The sequence below is a fragment of the Athene cunicularia genome, assembly GCF_003259725.1.
Source record: "Athene cunicularia isolate RWA chromosome 1 unlocalized genomic scaffold, athCun1 chr1_part1, whole genome shotgun sequence".
NCBI classification, from domain to species: Eukaryota; Metazoa; Chordata; class Aves; order Strigiformes; family Strigidae; genus Athene; species Athene cunicularia.
The window spans coordinates 76,784,831-76,804,731 of NW_020799091.1; the positions used below are offsets into that span (position 1 = coordinate 76,784,831).

General features: G+C 35.8%; 1 protein-coding gene across 1 annotated transcript in view; it reads right to left on the reverse strand.

Moving 5' to 3' along the window:
* Positions 1-342: 342 nt before the first annotated feature.
* ANOS1 (anosmin 1) overlaps positions 343-19,901 on the reverse strand; it is a 139,297-nt gene continuing 119,738 nt past the window's right edge. The window contains exons 10-14 of the mRNA XM_026850773.1: positions 12,044-12,138; positions 9,763-9,934; positions 8,306-8,526; positions 5,456-5,597; positions 343-4,766 (exon numbers count right to left, since the gene is read on the reverse strand). Of these exons, the coding sequence (XP_026706574.1) occupies positions 4,708-4,766; positions 5,456-5,597; positions 8,306-8,526; positions 9,763-9,934; positions 12,044-12,138 (689 nt within the window). The 3' untranslated portion in view covers positions 343-4,707. The remainder of the gene's footprint in view (positions 4,767-5,455; positions 5,598-8,305; positions 8,527-9,762; positions 9,935-12,043; positions 12,139-19,901) is intronic.

Below are 19,901 nucleotides of genomic sequence, written 5' to 3' on the forward strand. Positions count from 1 at the left end.
ATTACTTTCTAAAGAAAACAAAATGCTGTAGTAAACAGAGGATAAAATGGTATGACATTTTTACAATGAAATTTAGATGTAGCAAAGGTACTTGGTGTGACACTGATTTTTCTTAGATGACTCTCTTCAACTTAAAACTATCAATTCTGTATGGAGGAGATGATGTAGCAAGATTTTGATGTAGGGTAGTTTATTACCTAAACAGTATGTACAAATTCTAAACATGAAAATAGTGAGTAAAAGAAATCAGACTCTATTTACATTTACAGTTTTTTACAAATTGTTTTTACAAGAAGTGTATTTTTTTTCTCTAAGTAACAGGACAAACACATAAGACCAATCTTTTTGTATTACATACATAAATAAATACTGACTTTAAATGAGTGTTATAGGAACATAATTTCTACAGCCAATTTGGGTAACAGAGAAGCAGTTCTGTTACCTCTACTACAATATAATTAAGTAAAAAGGAAAAATTTTACATATAGAGCTCTGTTAATTATTTTGTAAATTGTACCTTACTAATATATTCAGTAGAGGTAATACAGTCGTTACATTTCATGCCCACAACTGAACAATGAGTTTTGGCATGCAAAACCATATATAATCATTAACATCTGCAGGTATTCATTTACATTTTTTAAATAAAGGGTTTTCTTAATTCTTTAAAACTACATGCAACAGCTTATTAGCATCATATTCCTGGTTACAATGCACAAGTTTGCATAACATTATTCTTAGTAATTGATGTTCACAGGTACTGATCAAAAGAGTAGGAATATACTTGGCACATAGTATAAGAAAATGAATTAATAAATAAGTCAATATCACAGCTACATTTACATATACACAAAACAAAAATAAAAATTTATATGGTGTTGTACACAGAATTTAGAACTGTCTGGGTTCCACACTTTGTTCTATAATGCCCTGATTTAAGGCAGTATTCAAGCAAATTTTGACATCCATGCTTTATTTGAGGCATCACTAAGGTAACTTTTAACTGCACAGGTTTTCTTCCATCCTACTGACTTCTTCCGTGCATATGGAATTTTCCTCTTCTGCATACCTTCCTGAATCAGGGCCTGCTTATCTGCAACTCTCCCTGACTCCAGTTTGGAGCATGGAGATTAAAGTATTGTGGAATAATTTGACTCAATATTAAGGTTTCTATACAGTTCTGCCAATACCAATGGTAAAATTCTCATTCACATTAGCAGTGAGTATTTCTTTGACTTTGTGTGTGACCATGCCAAACATTAATTGTCAATCTGAGCATTGCCACACCATGTCCTCAGCTTTTTCTGAAGCCACCAAGTTGAGGGGGTTCACCATTTCAGAAGTCAGACGTCTGTCTTATTGTCTATCTGCTATATTCTTAATGAATATTCAAGATCATACACATAGATAATACAGGACAAGCTCTGTCTTATTTGAATTTCTCCTGCTCTATAAACAACTCAAAAATGGTCAAAAAAGATATAACAAGAACAAACCATTCTCTTCTTAAACAAAAATCACAATGAAGAAAAAATAATCCACTTCACAAAGCAGTTAGTAAAAATGGCATAATCTTATAATTCTCCTTTAAGATAAAATGCATCCTGAAGTCAACTGACAAATTCATCAGAATCGTACATAGCAAATAATACGTTAGTGTAAAGGTGCAGCGTATCTAAAAAACATCCCAATATCTATATTAACTCTGTATTGCGCAACAACATGAGAGAAAATAAAACTTTAACTAGTGAATCAACTCTATTGCTGAATTAAATGTTTAATGTGAAATAGGCTAGTAAATTAGGACAATACCCTGTTAAATTCCGCAAACAAGGCTTTAAGAATTAGGCACTAACAACTTCAAATATATACTGCTAAATTCAAAGAATAATTGGGAAATTACTCATAGTTGGGAATTTAACATCCATGCATGAGCTCTCTTGTCTTTCTTTTTTTCATTTTTGATTTGGAGTGTGACTTGAAAGGTTAGTTGATAAGATGATTTGTAGAAGGAAAAAAAATAACGTGCATCTTAGTGGACTCTATATAACACCTTTGTTCAATATAATTCTACTTTATAAACTTTTTTTTTTATTTATTTCCAGAATCTACTTCAAAATGGAAAAGCCCTCCATATTTTTTAGAAGTACACTCTTGCTTTTAAAAGTTGAATGGTTCAAAGAGACTGGCAACAGCAAACAGTAACCATTTTGATTCCTTTCAGAAAAATGAGGCTTCCCCTCAGCAACGAAGACTAAGGGTATGATCACTCAGGGCTGCAAACTTCCAGTTTATCTCCAAGCCATATTTGGCATCATTGTAATAAAGATTGACACATGTGTTCTATGTTTTACCATGTCACTATGAACGAAACATAATTTCATTAACTTTAATCAAGTCACTACAGCTTTGCCTCAGCATAACTAGAATAGACTGCAATTGAAAGGTCTGGACAGAATTTCTCAAAGAAGCTTGAGGTATTTACTTTCCCTGATCCCACCGACTCTGGCTCCCAACAAACACCACGGAGATCACTTCTAGCCTTACCTACGCCCTGTGCAATCTCAATGTCAGAACAGTGCTGCACCACCAGTTTGATTCAAATTGTGTTTTCTTTGCTAACTTGTACCCACAAAACATTTCCATCCTAACAAAAAATCTCTGAGACTCTGGCCTTCTGCCAAAATTGAAAATAAACCTTTATAGTACAGATTTTATGAAGAAGAGTTCATCTGTTTATTTGCTAATCTATTTTGGAAAAGGAGAGATGACAGAATGATAGAGGAAGGAATTAAAAGCACCATAGCCTTTAATATTTTGAAAGTCACTGTTAAAGGCCCAAACCATGTATTACAGCAATAGAAAATGTCTGGAAAAGTTCTTGGTCACTGAGAGCATATCAAAAAAGACAACAAGCAAAGTAGAAAGAGAATGAAAAAAAAAAAAAAAAGGTAGAATGAGCAAATGATCAGAAATTAACTGAGTTTCCTTCACCCCCTGTGGTATCAAGCCACATGAAACAAAAAGCTGTAAACTTCAGTATAGACAAAATGTATTTGAATATTTTATGGATGTTCTACTACATTAAACATAACTCCGATCCTCAGTTTCTGGTATCTATTTCTTTTCTTCATATTTGCTTTTCCACAAAACAATTTGTCATAAAGAGAAGGAGTATATATTTACCACTAATGTCAGAGCTTCTCTCACTGCATATGTCAGGCAAATATGAAATACAGGTGAGTCTGTAGCATCTGCTGGTAGAAAAATTGACCACCTTGTCAAGTTTGACTCCTGAGTGTTTGAGGTACGCTAGCCTCATGTGATGTTTCAGGGAGTAACGGAAACGGTGCCAAAGAATTAAGGAGCACTTTGAACATCTTGAATGTTAGAAGATGATTATGAGCATTTGCATGGACATTTATTGGCAGATACCTTCCACCCTCTCCACAATAAATCCAAAAAGTTTCTGTTTACTATTGAGGTATGTCTCTCTATGTGGCAAATTACTCTAGACAGTTTATATTGCACAATAAGGCAATATGAATTCCCTTATGGTTAAAAAGGGCACCTTTCTGTATAAATTTGAAAAATGCATTCAAATAAACTATAAGCCAATGTTTTCCAGATGCCAGAATCTTGTCACATCATTCTTTCCGTAAGCGAAACAGAAGAATAGAGCCAATGCATCCATCCTTATGTTCAAAAGATCCATGGGGAAAAGAAATATGCGCATCAAAATCCAAAGCCAAAAAGTAGTCCTATGGCTACTTGAATAATAAATGTGCCTCAGAATTTCTGTTTCTAAAATGTTAATGTTAACTATTTATACTTTTAACTAGAAAATTGGTGTTTCTTTTCAAGATATTATTATACCTTGAAATATTATATGCCAAAAAATTGTGTGGGGTTTTAAAAGTCATTCTTCCAGGACCTATCATTTAATTGCATTAATTTCTATTAATTTTCAACAATTCTATTAATTGTCATTTGTTTCTTTACAATGGTACATCTACCCTGGATATTTTCTAGCTATTAACTACATTAAGAGAAGATCTACATGCCACTCCAGAACATATGGGTGACACAAATGTATCATCATTTTCCTCCATGGTGATACTGCAATTATTAAATACTATTTTAGGGTTTCTGCTACTGGTATTTATTTTACTTATGTCCTTATTTCAGACATATGGAGATATTCTTTAATGGCAAAATACATTAGGGCTTAAACTGGTGACAGGCAGAGCTTTAAGTAAAATAGATCACTTAAACATGCTGACAAGAACATGGCCTCCAGTGTTCAAAAATATGTATACATCACAGGACAACCTTGCAAATATTAACATTGAAGTCACTGAGAGAAAAAGCTGTATACACTGCACCATTTCAGTCTACTTTAAACACAGAAATACAAAAACATTATAATGAACACACCAGATTTTCTCACAGGTGTTGAGTTGGACGTGATCTTCAGTTTGGTGAATAGTGGTGGTACTGAAATGATATTTGCTGCATATTTCATCCTGATCTCGGTACAGATACAATCCTTCATGCCTAAACTACAGAGAAGTAGATACAGATCGTACAGAACAGTAACTTCCACTGGAAAACTGGGGTCACTGTTCCTACAGATGTGCCTTTTCCTAGGCCTCATTTGGGAGCTCAGTTTTTCTCTCAGTTATTTGTATAATCATCTGAAACAGTTTAATATTTCTCTGGGGGTGGCTTGTAGTGATGTGGATGATGTTGCTTCAGATGAGGTCCTAAACAAAAGAATAGGAAAATATGCACATATCAATCCCTGAATATGCAATACCAACACTTATCTATACTAAAAACGCTTTGTGAGGCCTTCAGCTTGCAATCCTTCAGCTTATAAATGACCTACCTGTGCTGACAACTTTGGGCATATTCAGTCCAAACAACCTTAGTGGGACTTTGAAAGGACAAAAAGATTCAAGTAGATGAATCCTGGACTAATTCATTACATTTTTTACTGGGCTTCACAACACTGAGCTGTAGTTTTCAGAAACATATGAAATGCTGGAAATAGCCTTTAAGAGGTTTGCATATTTAGAAATATGATCAGGCTCTAGCCATGCTGGACTGAACACACCCAGAATTTAATCTTGAAAGCTAAGGAATCCCAGGCCTAACGAGTACCTGCAGGACAGACCAACTTAGAATCCTAAGTGCTACAGGCATAAGCCTGGTGTAGTGGAATGAATAGTAAATGTCAGATTGCAGAAACTGAGCAATAGAAAGACTGCATTTTCTTCCATCATTGCTGATGGACAATTATGGGGGGAGAAACCCAATATTTTCACACATCTTAAGTTTATGGAATGCTACTGGAATCAATAAAGACTGTAAGGCTCCAGCAAACCGCTTACATGTGGAGGACTGAAGTTTTGTAACCCTTAATCTCATGTCAAAATGGTGTAGTACTTACTGTGGGGTGAAAATGGAGGAATTTCAGGTGTTCGGAATGACTTTATCGTAGCTGGACCTTCCCCACCAGTTGTCAGCACTTGTACTTCTAAGCGGTACAGCATTGATGGCCTCAGGTTGGGCACCGTAAGTACATAATGATCCTAAAAATAAATAATTCGCATTAATTCTCAGAGCATCTAAAAATAAAACTCTATTCACCCAAATCAGTGGTTTAAACAGGTTATGTCACTCTCAGCACCTGCAAATTATTTTCTTAGAATTCTGTTGAAAGGTTTTAATGTAAGCATCACTTTGTTGAGAGGGTTGGTTTTGAATATTTTGCTCGCCATTCCCTTTGAGCAGACTTTTTACCATAATGTTATGGTTTCATGTGTAAGAGGTCCAAGTTGTCCCTTAATGTTCTGGAAAATGGATGATGTGCCCTTCACAACTAATCATTCTTTTTAACAAACGTCCATTATATAAACTTGTTTTTATTTTGGATGTGCCTGTGAATTCTACTAATTGGTAAATTAATTAATGGCAAGCCTGGGGCCACCGCTGCAGCTAGTGAAAGTAAGTGTGGCTACACAGATTTCAGCAGATTTGTCCCAGTTACACTATAAGAACTTGCCCTCTGTTCTTAATCCCATTTCTGGCATGATGGACTCACTTTTCACTGCTCCATACCTTTCATGGTCACTTACACCTGTGCAAAATAATTTCAGAGTCAGTTTATAAATGCTCCCAAATGGGAATACATCTGGCTAAAGACTAAAGGGTATTAAGGAATCAAAGGTCCTGATTCACCTTATTCCAAGATGAAAAGGCCCAGTCCCAGGAAGGGGACAGTGTGGCAGTGATGCCAGATGGTGCAGTGGGCTCCTGCAACTAGCCAGGATGGGCAGGCCAGGAATTTGGAGGGTAAGTTCTTCTGGCCAGCACTGCACCGAGCACCACACAGGGGGACCTAAGTGAGCTGTGGGAATAACTGTTAAGTTTCTGTTACTACTAAAGCAAGCAGTAAAGGGGAAAGGAGAGAAAAAGTGGAGGGAAATGTAGTTTTATTGCCAAATTGGCACATATTCTAAGATGGGGCTGCTCTTAACAGACCTTGCTGAAGCTGTTCCACCTCATATAAAATACTGAATGGGTAGGAGAGAGAGAGAAGTACATACATTGCACTCAATGCACTCACTCTGCTCATTCAGGTGCTCCTGCAGCAGCTGGGACCTGTGTGTTTCAGCTTTGGTTGTGTAAATATTAAATTTTTATCAGTCAGAGGCTACCAACAAGAAAGAGTGAATGATCCTCACTGTAAAATACCTTACATTCTGGTGGTTTCTGAGAGGCAGGAGATACTGTTTCAACTCAAATCAGAGTTTTCTGAAAGTTAACCAGTTGCCATAAATAGACAGATATATAGAGTGATAGCTAATTAAATAAAAGGAATGAATTGATTATTAAATACATAAACTAAGAAAATTAAATTATATATTCAGGCTCTACAGTAGTGAAACCAGATGAAAATAAAGATAAAAAGTTAAAGCATAACACAATGCAAAGGAGTGTTTTAAATAAAACTTTATATATATATTTCAGACCTAACTGGACCAAAAGCTTAAAAAAAGGAATAGAAACTATGAATAAAACATGTTCCTGCTCCTAAAAAACATCTCATGATCTGTAACTTTCCTTATTATTGTGCTAAGGTGGCTGTTTGCAGCCAAAGGTTTTTGACCGAGTAATCACTTGAAGGTAACCCTTGCTGAAAAGACCAAGGCTGTATCTGCCCCCTGCTTCTGCTCTGGACTGTAGTTTGAGCTTTGAGTCAATTTGTGTGGATCATACCAAGTCTGTACTAAGGTGTAACAGCTCAGCACACTGTGTGGTAGCTTGGCCCATACTTTTAGAGCATCCATCATCAGCTTTGTTGCTCTCTCCCAGGTCAACAAGCTTTGAAACATGTGTGCCCTAGCCCCAGGGCAGTTTGCTAGGAATTAAGACAGAATAGTGAGAGCCTTGTCTTGGATTTGTGGAAATAACACTGAATGTAAGATGTGGCCAGCAAAACACTTTACACATTCTTTGATGAAATAAATGTCGTGGAAAGATTTTCAGCCAATTCTGCTCTAGACGCAATCACCTGATCCACTTCTCTAAAGTAAATGAAAGGACTCCCAAAGTTGTTAGCAGATTTTGGATCAAGGCCAGCTCCTCAAGCCCTTTTGTTGACTCTGGTGGATCTGGCAGCAGAGTCTGAAAGAAATGCTCTTCACCTGACTCTACCAAAGGAGGAACTGAAATAGTAAAGGCCATCTTAAAGCAAATAGGAGGAAGAATTCAAATTGTTAACTCACACTTTCAATAAACAGTGAAATCTATTTCTCATTTAAATTATTTGTCCATTGGACAATGGTGTATATTGGCAGAGGGGGAAGTGATTTTTATTTTTCTTAGAGCAACGAGTGACTCAAAGGAGGAGAAAATACTCTTAAATCCATCAAATTGGACACCAAATAATTAGTAATACTATAGTAACCGCCAAGTTGAACAGCCTGATCATCAAAAGAAAATAAAAACTATCTATTGCCACACAGATGATCTTTTCCTCCCTTCAGGCATTTCTCAGACAATGGTTGCTAATTTGACAGTTGTGCACATTAAAATGCTTGATGTGTCATCAAGAAGAGTAGCTGTGCTTTGTATCTCCAGCAAGGAGAAAAAATTAAGCACTTCCTACTCCAACTTGCCTGCAGAGCCAGAGAACACTATATGTGACAGCTGCGTCACCATTAAACATTAAAAATAGGCCATGTACACACACACTTATGAAGCCGCTAGCAAAGAAAAGTAACAAAGAACTTACCACCGGCAGTATCTGTGACTGTGAAATGATGCTGTTGGGTAAGCTGTTCTGCCGGCTTTCTGTGGTTACTTCTGCCCAAGTGACTTGAAACCCTGTCATGGGCTGGTGAAGGTCTGCCTTAGATATCTTCCAGGAAAAATGACCAGTGATGTTACCTTCCTGAACAATGAAAGACGCAGATAGATTCTCGGGTTTGGCCAACACTTTGGGTAGAACTGGCACTATAAATTTGGAAAGTAAAAAGATAAGCTCAACATTGAGAGATAATGTTCAATAATGTTAATCTATATCCACAAAACAAGGTCAGACAGAGCTTTCTTTCTGGTGTTACTCAGGATCCAGACTTTCTTGGCATTGCATTTTCACTGTTACCCAAAGTGTCTCTTTGATATATTTCATTGGCATTTTGGGTAAAATTAAAACTTCAGATCCACTGCTGTCAGCTGCAGGTGACAGAAAGAAAAGCCTATGGCATGTAAAGTGCCTCATTCACAGGCAGCCATCCTCCTGCTCCTCTCTACTTTAGAATACCTGAACTCCAATTTTCAGTTTTGGGACCACAGGAAAACCCACAGGATAGCACAGAACTCCATGATGCAGGCCAAAAGTAAAATTCGTGCTCTAAAACTGTAGAATAAGTTAACAGGAGCACTCTGATTAGGGGAAACATCCCTGAGTTGCAGTTGCCCAGGAAGGCTGTAATGATGGAAACCATCAGGAGCAGCAGTGAGAAAAAGGCAGTGGTGGCCAGCAGGACTCTGATGTAACCCACAGAGCATGGGAGCACCCTTGGGGTCAGCAGAAACTGAAAGTGAGAGGGCCACCCTCTAACTGAAGAGAAAGGTTTCCAGACTTGGCTGTGCACAGCCATGGCTGACCTGACCTAGTGCTGGCAACAGTCCTGCTTCAAGCAGGTGGCTGGACTAGGTAACCCCAGAAGTCCTTTCCAACCAATAACTCGATAATTCTGTGATTGCCATAACCCTCTAGCTAAACCTATCATTGTGGCAATGCTGTAAAAGGTATGAGTGACTTTATTTGTTATTTGAGAGTGGAATTAACCTAAACAAAAGCAAACTGAAAAAGCAGCTTGCATCAGTAGCAAAACATTAAAAAGATGGGTCATGCCAGCATAATTATGTTTAGTTATCATCCATCACTATAATAAATATAACTGGGAAACTGTTCCTCCTTACAAAAATAAAAATGTATAATAAAAAATGTCATATGTTTATAAACAGTCCACTAAAATTATCACTTAATTGACAAAACAGTAATATACTAGCCAAAATCTATACTGCTCTGTATTTCATTTGATTTTTCACATAAGCATTAGTCATATCTTTATTTGTTCTGCATCTTTCATTTACCATTTTAGAATTGCTTTTAAAGACTTTTTCTTGGTAATTATATATGCATTTGAAACTATTTGGCTAGTGCTCCAGATCATGCCTTACCTCCTTCAGCAGGACAGTTAATGTGCTTGTGGCTTTTTTCTTTAAATGCAGAGCAAGGTGGGGTAACAAAGAAAATACTCTCAGCCTTAAAACGACCTTTAGATTTTGCAGGCAAAACAGTTACTTTATATTTGCATGAAAATGACAGGTCCTTTAGAATCATGTAGTTTTCCTACAAGAAGAAATACAAAAAGATCACATGCTGCAAATAGACCTCTAGAAAAAAAATAATTGAAAAATAAGGTTGGCAGAAGATGAAAATTTTCTGTAATATTTTCTTGATATGCTTAACACATGCCAACATGGCCAACAAAGCAATCATTTCCTATGTTATTATTATTTTCAGTAGTAAAATATACCAGCAGAGTATTTGGATATGTCTCAGTTCTACACAGTTCCTTCACCACACTGCATCAAAGCAACTGGCTTCTAACATTTAGAAGTCTCTCTGACATGACAGCAGTGGGGGTAGCAATGTGAGGATGTAAATGCTAATTGAATTAAATAAATGTAAGAAAGCTGAGTTAGGCTGCTGTAAATGACAGGTTTCATCTACATTTAACTTTTTAAAAGCACATTCAAATCTAGCATGGCATTATAGACCCATTTTTTCTGCTTTACTACATTAACTACTTCTACCTTTTTATCAGGAAGAAAAGTTCCACAGCTGAACTACAAATCACAAGTCTCTGCTTAAAGACAACAACTGGAGAAGACAACTTTACACAGAGTTTGTGTCCTGCTAAATTCTTACTTTTCTCTACAGTACTTTTGAAAATCACAGCCTGAAAGCTTTAGCACAAATCATATATGAGAAAAAATGCTTGGTTTTTTTTTCTGGAAAGATGACCAATAACACCTTACTGGCTGAGGTCAAAAGTCTTTCACTGCCTTTTAGATCTTTACTTCCCTTCAGAACCACTAATTTCCAGTATTCTTCTGCATTCACTCCCTCTTTTTTCTAATCCCAAATTGGATTAGTCTAACCGTCACTTGGAAGGTCATTTTTACTGGGACATCGACATTGGGCTAAGAATGGACTTGACTTCCCATCTTCCACCTGCTGAGAGAGTGCTCTAACAGGATTGAGACCTCCTTAAAATTGTGACAGGACTATTTTTATTTATTGTGACAGGGCCTAAATGCGCAACACTGGAAACATGAGGCCTTTATCCACCTTGATCTAGCATATCCAGTACCGAACCTTTTTTCTGTTTCTTGTAATTCAGTTTCTTCCTCACAAGAAACAGTTGCCCAAAGTAGACTGGATCAATTACTACAAGATGATTGAGAGGAAATAAGTGAACTAATCCCACAATGCATTTGGGCAGATGTTTTTCCTCACCTCCATTGGTAACTTTCTCCTATCTTCAATGTGCATAACTTGAAATATTGGGACCGATCATAACATTCTGTCACAATAATTTTTTTAAATCCACCTCTAATGTTTGCATTGCTGACCCCATGAAACAGTAAATCTTACAAGCAGCAGACTCCTGTATGAGAAATGATGTCTTTTGATTTACTCTACTTTTACATGTCATTAACTCCACTGAATTGATCCGGTAGTATAGGTCAGGGTAAGAAGGAAAGGTGAATTGTGATTTCTTCCATTCTCCATAACCCACTAAATCAATTGAGATGCACCAATTACATTACTGTGTTGTTCAAATAATGTGTTACAGAGATGGATGACACCAGATTGCCAACAAATTGAGTACAAAGAACTGCCACTGCAATATATATTTGGGCTGACATGTACTTACATAGAGCTTTTTTTCTTATCTGATATCTGTCTGGCTTCTAGATTTAATGTCTAATTTTTTTCACCTACAGTCCTTTTTTCTTATTCTGTTATTCTCCACAAGACTGTAAAACTCACCTGCATGTCTAAAAGAAAAACTAGGTTATTAATTACTATTATTACTGTTCAGTATTTGCACTGTGCTAGTCCTACAGTACTAATTATAGATAAAGCTCCATGTTCTAATGCTGTAGAAATATGTAAGTACTTAGTATGAAGTTTGTTTGCCTGCTCTTGTTTTCTGAATAACACTGACCAAAAAAAAAGATTTTAGCCTAGTGTGGATTTAAAAAAAAAAAACAAACAAACCCTAAACCCCAAACAGTCCAGATGCATAATTTTTATCTTTTGCAAAACAATCATTCTTACTCTCTATGAAATATGGTATAAAGCATACTGTGCTATGTACAGAACCATCCTTCCTCTGGCTGCTTAGAAGCCATTCAGTGTCAAGCAGAAGGCTGAATGGAGACTTACGTAAGTCAGCTCAGTTACTTTCCCAAGTCCTTTGGTGTCATTGTGTGCACAGGACTCCAGTAACCAGTGGACTTGGAATTGATTCATGCTGACATCTAAATGATATAAAAAAAGAGGAAAAGACATATATTATAATTATGCTTTGACCATTGCAACTTTTCTGGCTTCTCTGGATAAAAATAGAAGGAGTTTTAATTACTGTAGAGCTGGTAGTTCCTCACTTGTTCCTAAGCATCCTTTAAGAGAATGGAGAAAATATTATACACTTACATAATTTAAACTTTATATCAGCTGATGGAGATGAATTTAAAAATAGTTTATTGCATTTTCAGATATGTAAGCATATACTGCTTACACTTTTTAAAAACTCAAGCATTTAAATTGAGCATTAAAAAAAATTCTCAATTCTGCTACTTCTTAACATTCTGCAAATGATGGGAATGACTTTGTGTCAACTGCCTGTGACAGTTTATATTGTCAGAGCATTGCAATACTGCTGCCTGGAACTACTTGAGAAATCTGTGCTTGAAGATATATGAAAATGTCTGTAAATCCTTGAGCTTTCTCCTTTCAGAATGTATCGTAAGACATGTTCACAGTATCTGTCCAAATAAAATTCCACTCGACTCTTAGGAGTAATACCAAAGGTTTGAGTTTGCTCGCATTTAAATAAATGATAAAAATTGCCACAGTATCAATAATATAAACTTTCAACAAATTTCTAGCTCTTATAGTTTGTCTAACACTGATTGCATAAGGAAGCAAAACACAGGTCAATAAAAAATTAGATAAAAGAAGAAAAACTCATCAGGTACTGCAAATACATCCTGCCACTTTTTTTTTCTGGATTTAGTTCTCCTCTATCTTTATGCAGGAGATACAAAATTATGTCTGTTATTATTACTCAGCTTGGTATGTCATAGTCACTAATGCCAAGTGCCTGATTATGCATTTCAAGAAGGAAAAAAAATATCTTTGATGCCTTAAGGGCTGATCTGGCATTCACTGCTATGAGCAATTTGGACACAGAAGAGAAGAATTGTAAACTAAAGAGAAAATAAGTAGTGTATGAAACTAGCTCAAATGGTATTCTGGGAAAAAGACTGATTATAATCTCCTTGAAATAGATTTTTGCAGCAGCTATTTTCATAACAACATGTATGCTAATTATTTGTGTTATTTCTTTGGAAACCCAATATTTTTTTCAAAAATAAATCTATAAAAAAATAACTTCCTGCCTTGTGATTGATCCCTCTCATTTAAAAATAAAGAAAGAAATGGATGTGTTTTCACCTTCCTCTTAGTTGTTGGGCTTTCTCACTTGATGTGCCTTCTGGATGAAGACACAAACTCACAGTGCATTTTTAAGTAGGTTTCATCTGATTTCACCTCTTCCAGTTCACTCGATTATTGCCTGTCACCTGCTTGCACCCCTCTCCTGGGACAAACAAACAAAACACCTAGGTTCTTGGGACCTGAAAACTTTGTGTTGCTATATTAATGATGCTATATCAATGATGTACGCTCTGTGCCAAATAACCACAGTGAATCTGTTATTGTTTTTATATTAGCAGATAAACACATTATTTTAAACTATCTGCATGTAAGGTGGACAGCTCTTTGTAAAGCTACAAAATGGCTATTTTCACTAATAGTACCTTTCATTTGCAATCCATAAATAGATCACTCTCTTTGGTAGATATTCTCCAAGCCAATTAAGCCTTGCCATTATCCAGCTATCAAGAACTGGGTAAGATACACACCTCAGGTAGGTCACTGAATATCACTACATGGGCAGCTGGGGAAATATGGATCTCAAGCATCAAGAGCTTACAACAGCTCAACATCCGGATATATCAGTGTAGAAGTTTACTAAGCCGCTGTTCAGAAATGTGATTTAACAGGTTGTAACCTAAGATATTTGGTATTTCCAGCTCCTGACACAGCAAAATTCAGTCTGGATCTTATTGCAAGCTCGACCTCCTTTTCTTAGGTGAGCTTCTACTCTCAGGCAGTTCTTTTCTTCCTTCCTACCTCTCCTCTCCTGCATTAGCAAACCCTTAGTAACCCATTCATAAACAGCTGTGGTTTCTGATAACTTCTCTATTGGGGCTATAAATTCAGAAAGAAGTTGAAAACATTGTTATTTCACTTCCTATCAATTTGGATTGTAAATGTAGGATGAAGGTTTTTAATAAACATTTTTTTTTTATTTAAAGGAACAAATGGATCATATTTGATAGTGCTCAGATGTAGTATTCTGATAACAATGTATACTGAAAAGACAACATTTTATTTCTTTTTAGTAAGTATGTAATTAAAAGTTATTTCAAAAAGGTTTTTGCATATATATATATACATACATACATATACAAGTACATCAACAGCTATAAGCTGGAATGCACCATGACAGCACCAGCTAACGTTTATCCAAAACTTTTTATTAGAACAGGCCTTTTTGAATTCCCTGAACTTTTATTTTCAAGACTAAAACTTCTTCAGTTCTCATCTCCACCTTTGTGATTGGCACTATCTAAAAGATTTAAACATAAGCATGTTAATTGCTTTTTGTTAAAAATAAGAATGTAGAAACAATTGACAACAATCAAAACAATTTTCTCCTTTCAAAAAAGTCTATCCTGTCAGGGTCTAAAGCCTGAATAATTTTGGGTGCAAAACTGAAATATAATAGGGAAGTACCTCCTACTTGAGACAGAAACTTTTTTTTAAAAATAGGGAAAGGTGGGACATTTTGTGATTAAATAAAGTTAGAAGCATAAAAATCTCAAAGCGGATGTGCATGAACAAAGTCTCCGTATTAAATAACAAGACTTATTTAGAATTTATATTAAATATTTTAAAAACAAAAGGAGACAAGATATATGTAATGGTCTAAAAAGCCACATAAGAGACTTAAAAAAAAATGATGAAAATATGCATTTGTCTAATAAAATTGCTAATAAAGGTCATGGCTCTAGAGTTTCGCTTTATGCAACATTATACATCTGATTTTGTGTTTACAGCACATGCAAAAGAAAACCTTCTCCCAGCCTTTCTTTCAGCAACGTATACTCTCCTAGCAAGATCGCTACTATAATTTTATTTAGATTTTTCTTTTCAGCTGTCCATTACAAACTCAGTGGTAGATACTAGACAAGCTGTCCAAGCTGCAGTCTAGCTGAATGTCAGCCACTACCACCAAAACTGTTTCTGAATTAAGCTCAGGTAAGGTTAATACATTGTAACCCACAGGCACATATTTTTCTGAAAATTCATTTGAGTAGTCAGTATTACAGAATATCCAGTATCTAATGGGACTGATTTGGGCCAGTTTTATTAGAAAGTTCTGCTATCCCTTCTAGAATAGGTACATAACCCTGAAAATAAACTGCCACACTCCTTTAGTCTGGTTCCCTGATATTTCAGATGTCACAGTATGAAGCCTTTTTTGTATATAAGCAATCTCCTGCTTAATAGTTTGGAGATTTCTTAATTCTCTGCTTTCACTTAGGAGCCTTTATAAAGCTTTATAATTTCATTGTTCTCACAGTTTGAAAGTATACCACTTGGCAGTAAAAAGACTGATGCTTGCACAAACAGCAAGCATTCATATTTCCCAGAACTCAAAATATTTGCAAAGAAACACTGAAATTGAAGGACATAGTAAGTGCTAGCACTCACTTGAGCAGCACTAAGCTTGTGAAATTAGTCAACAGAAATCACTTAAATAAGAACTCCTTAAAGGATTGTTACAGCAGACAGCTTATTCAAACATTACTTTTATTTTCATGTTTCTTTAAATTAAAAAAAAAAAAAAGCAAACCAGGAAAATTACTTCAAAAATCTCTTAAAGTCACTCACTATGGAAATTACCTCCAGCTGCCCAAGCTGAAGATTTTTAGATCTTTCAGACAGTTGCACATAACTGATTTTTTCAATTAAACTAATAGCTAATGTTAATTTTGTTTTGCTATGATTTTTAAAGTAAATTTTCTTAAGTATAAAATTAGTTCCTGGACTTAAGAAAACATTCCCATACCCATCCCACATGAGCATGTTCTTAAAATTCCACATAGGCTTTATTGCTGAACAAGGGTATGGCAGCTAACTTTGTTGGACAGAAATCTTATATTTAACTAGAAATGTATTGATCAGGGGATGTTCTAAAGCATGTGTCATAGCTGCTTTGATTTCCTCCCTCTTATGTTTCACCCAAAACTGCCATTAATTTCACATGAGTATCTCCACAAAGCTATCTCTCTCTTGATTGTGTTTAGGAAGATGTTCTTCATAGATAGATATAATTCAGGTTATTCTGGGAGGAAAATGAACATTTATTCTGTAGCCTCAAGCTGAAAAACAGTCCAAAATCCTATTAATGCCAAATATATCTATTTGCCCCTCTGAAAAGTTCTGGTTCACATCCACAATTTAAACATCCTAGATTGAGAAGTTTAGCTTAGAGTACTGCAACATATCCTAAGCCATGGCTGCACAATGGTTAACAGAATACCCTAGACCTACATTCTAAATCTCATAATCTCCCCACAGAATTTGAAGCTCTGAGACTCATTCAGAAAAATCACCCAACACAATGCCATGTAACTCTGCAACTTTTCCTAGCTGGAATTTCTGATTTAAATGGTTCTACAGTTTACTGAAAATAAACTAAATAAAAAAGTGATCTATTTTCCTCATCTTTGCCAACATTTTCCACATTTCTGTTCTGCTATACATTTCCATTACTGCCAGCAATGTGAATGATTTCATCTAATGTGGTTTCTTTTTTTCTACCATGTCACTGCAGACATCTCCTTTCTCTGCCTAGAATACTCTTTTCTGCTCTAAAGTACATTTATTGTTGTAGAAGGGTGCCAACTTGACAGTCATGCAGAACTGAAGTGTTCTTTGTAGCCAGAAAACTGGCATAGCATGGCCAAGAACAGCAGTGAAGTTTGTTCACACAACCCAATGCCACCAATATGACAACAACCTACTGTCACTCCAGAAGAGGTATGTATTTATTTGTACTTCTGTGATCTACAGCAAGAAAATTGCAGGAGACTGTTTTGGGAACTGGGGCTAGTTCTGCTGCTTGTTTGCTAGAGGTCTTTAGGCAAACCACTTCATGGCTCCTTACCTCTCTTCCACCCCTGTCAAGTGGTGATAATGATAACAGTCTCTGTTGTAAAACTATTTCAGCGCTAGAGTTGTGTATTATTCTGTTTGATGCATGGTTGTTGGATGATGGGTCTCTACAATTTGTTATAAAAATGCTGATTAATGCCAGCTGTGACAGCACTATTATACACACAACCAAATTACAGAAACTTATTAGAAAGAAAAATCAAATGGCATTTGCTGGAAAACAAGATTTCAGAGCAGACATGTTCAACAACAGCAGCTCAAATTAAGTTTTAATTACAATAAAAATGTTTGGCATCAATAAAAACATTAACATCAAGCTGATTTCTGTATTGTGAAAGGATTTGAAGTAATTAACAAGCAGTGTCTGTTAGATTTTCCCATTAGAACAAAATATGGTAAAAAAGTAAAAATTATAAAATCAGAAGACCTGCTTATATGAAAACCTTAACCTGGCAGCACAAAAGTATTAATTTAATATAAATAACAAGCATATGTCAGTAAAAAAGGAAATGGTGTTTTGTATTTTCTGTCAAGTTACCTTAGCAAACTGACTCCCTCCAAAATACGCACATGTAATTAATAAGCTAACTGTATGTCAAAAGGAGTGGTTATCAAAGTTTGGAAGATAATTAGCCATATGTAAACTTGCTGTCTTCATTCAAACCTAACCTTTCTTCAAATAGAATGCCAGAAAGAGACTGAAATTTCTGTGAAACCAATTCAGTAGGAAAATTACTGAAAGAATTTGTTCTGCGTGTAGCTAAACCTGTGGATTTATTATATATTGTTAAATCTGATATTTCATACAGCAAACTGCAATGATTATTTGTGACTGGGCACATGGTTTTTGTTTTTCTTCTCATACTGTGGGGTTGATCTTACAAGCTTCTGAGCACTCTGGCCCTGATTCAATAAAGCACTTAAGCATGTGAACAGTCGTGTTGACTTCAATAGTTAAGAGTAGCTAATGGATCAAGCCAGAAAATTTAGTACCCACCAAGCTCAAGAGACTAATGACCATACAAACTACAGTTAAAAGATAGTCTTGAACATGTCTTTGATTGTCTCAGACTAATAGGAAGAAGGAAATACAGCAAAATTAAGTCTTTTCCTTTCTGGATCACGTGTCTTGCAGCATTGCCACTCTAAAAATATGCTATAGCCAGGGGTAAAGATACCATATTTAACATCACTGCACAGGGCAGAATCTGCTCAGGGCACATGAAATGCATGTCCTCAGTATCAACAGGCTTGATTAACTGTTTCCATGGCAAAATTACAGTATAACTTTGGGGAGCTCTGTATAATCCTGTGTCAAACAACACACCATCCAGGACAAAAATTATTTATCACATTGTATTGAATGGTGAAACTGTGCAACAGTGAATATAACGGCAAAAATAGTGAATGGTGAAATTTATGATGCCTTTTATGAAAAACATTTTATCATCTCTGAAGTGCCCAAATACGTGTACAAGTCAAACGCTTCCTGAAGAAACGTTCCTGCCCTAGCTTCTCCCAGTATGCAACCCCTAATACACCATTGCAACTGTGAATCTAATACAACACAGCACTTCCTCCAACCCGCCATTCTGGAAGAAGGATGAGCAGCAGTGTTTGCTCTGCAGCATAACCTGCCTCTATTCTACACCAAGAACTATTATGCATATAGTTGAGATGACAGAATATAATGAAGTGTCTTCTGCTCTCTCAAGCCTGTGTTCGTTCATTTCATCTCTTTATTAGGCCACCATTCTCCATGTCAACACAGCGTTCTACAATATGCAAGTTTCCATAAACACTTTTTGTACTAAAACTCAGTTGCTGAAGAGGTCCTGAAAAATATGCAGGGAAGGCTTAAAAATGGGCAAAATCCAAGTGAATAAATGAAGCAGTGCTATTTACTACTAGTTGCTTTAGTTTTGAAGACATGCTTAGTACAAAGTGATCCACATGGTATTTACTGCACTGTAATAAAGCAGACCAAAGAACAGTTTGGGAACGAATGCTCCAGTGTACTACAGGGAAGCAAAACATGATTTTGGTCAGTTCTTGATCATAAAACTTATTTATTTCTTCACATACTCATTCACAAGCCATTCTATGCCACTCTGAATCATGGCGTTTCTTGACAAGATTTGAAATCTGAAGCTAATGATAGGACAAGAAACAATGACAGAGTAACAAGTGTTATTTTACTTGTGGTAGTTTAGCAAATGCAAAATGAGTTGTAAACACAATTTACCTTCAACTAATAATAAAATACTGCACTGATGCACTAACGCATTGAGAACCTCTCTGCAGTTGTCTGTTTTCTCTGTAAAAACTATATTGTCAATGTGTTCTGTCTCAGGATTTCTGGTAAGTTATCTTAAAAAAAAATAATGAAAACAGCTCTGGCTCTTTCACTGCCTGTGCATTGTTTCACCCAGTGGTACAAAAAAAGAAAAAAAATTCCAAAGTGTCAAATATTTCATTTTGAAATTCATGGTATTCATGACACCTCTGAGAAAAAGAACTTTTTAATAATCACCTATTTAAGTAGTATGATTAAAATAAACACCAAAACTCTTGGTTGACATTTAATCTTCATTTAATAAACATTTCCTAACAAGGCAAACTATACTGTTTCCTGCTCTTAGATGGATTATAAGCAGTATCGTTTAAATCACAAAGATTTTGTTTCTCACATTATGCCATTTAAAACAAA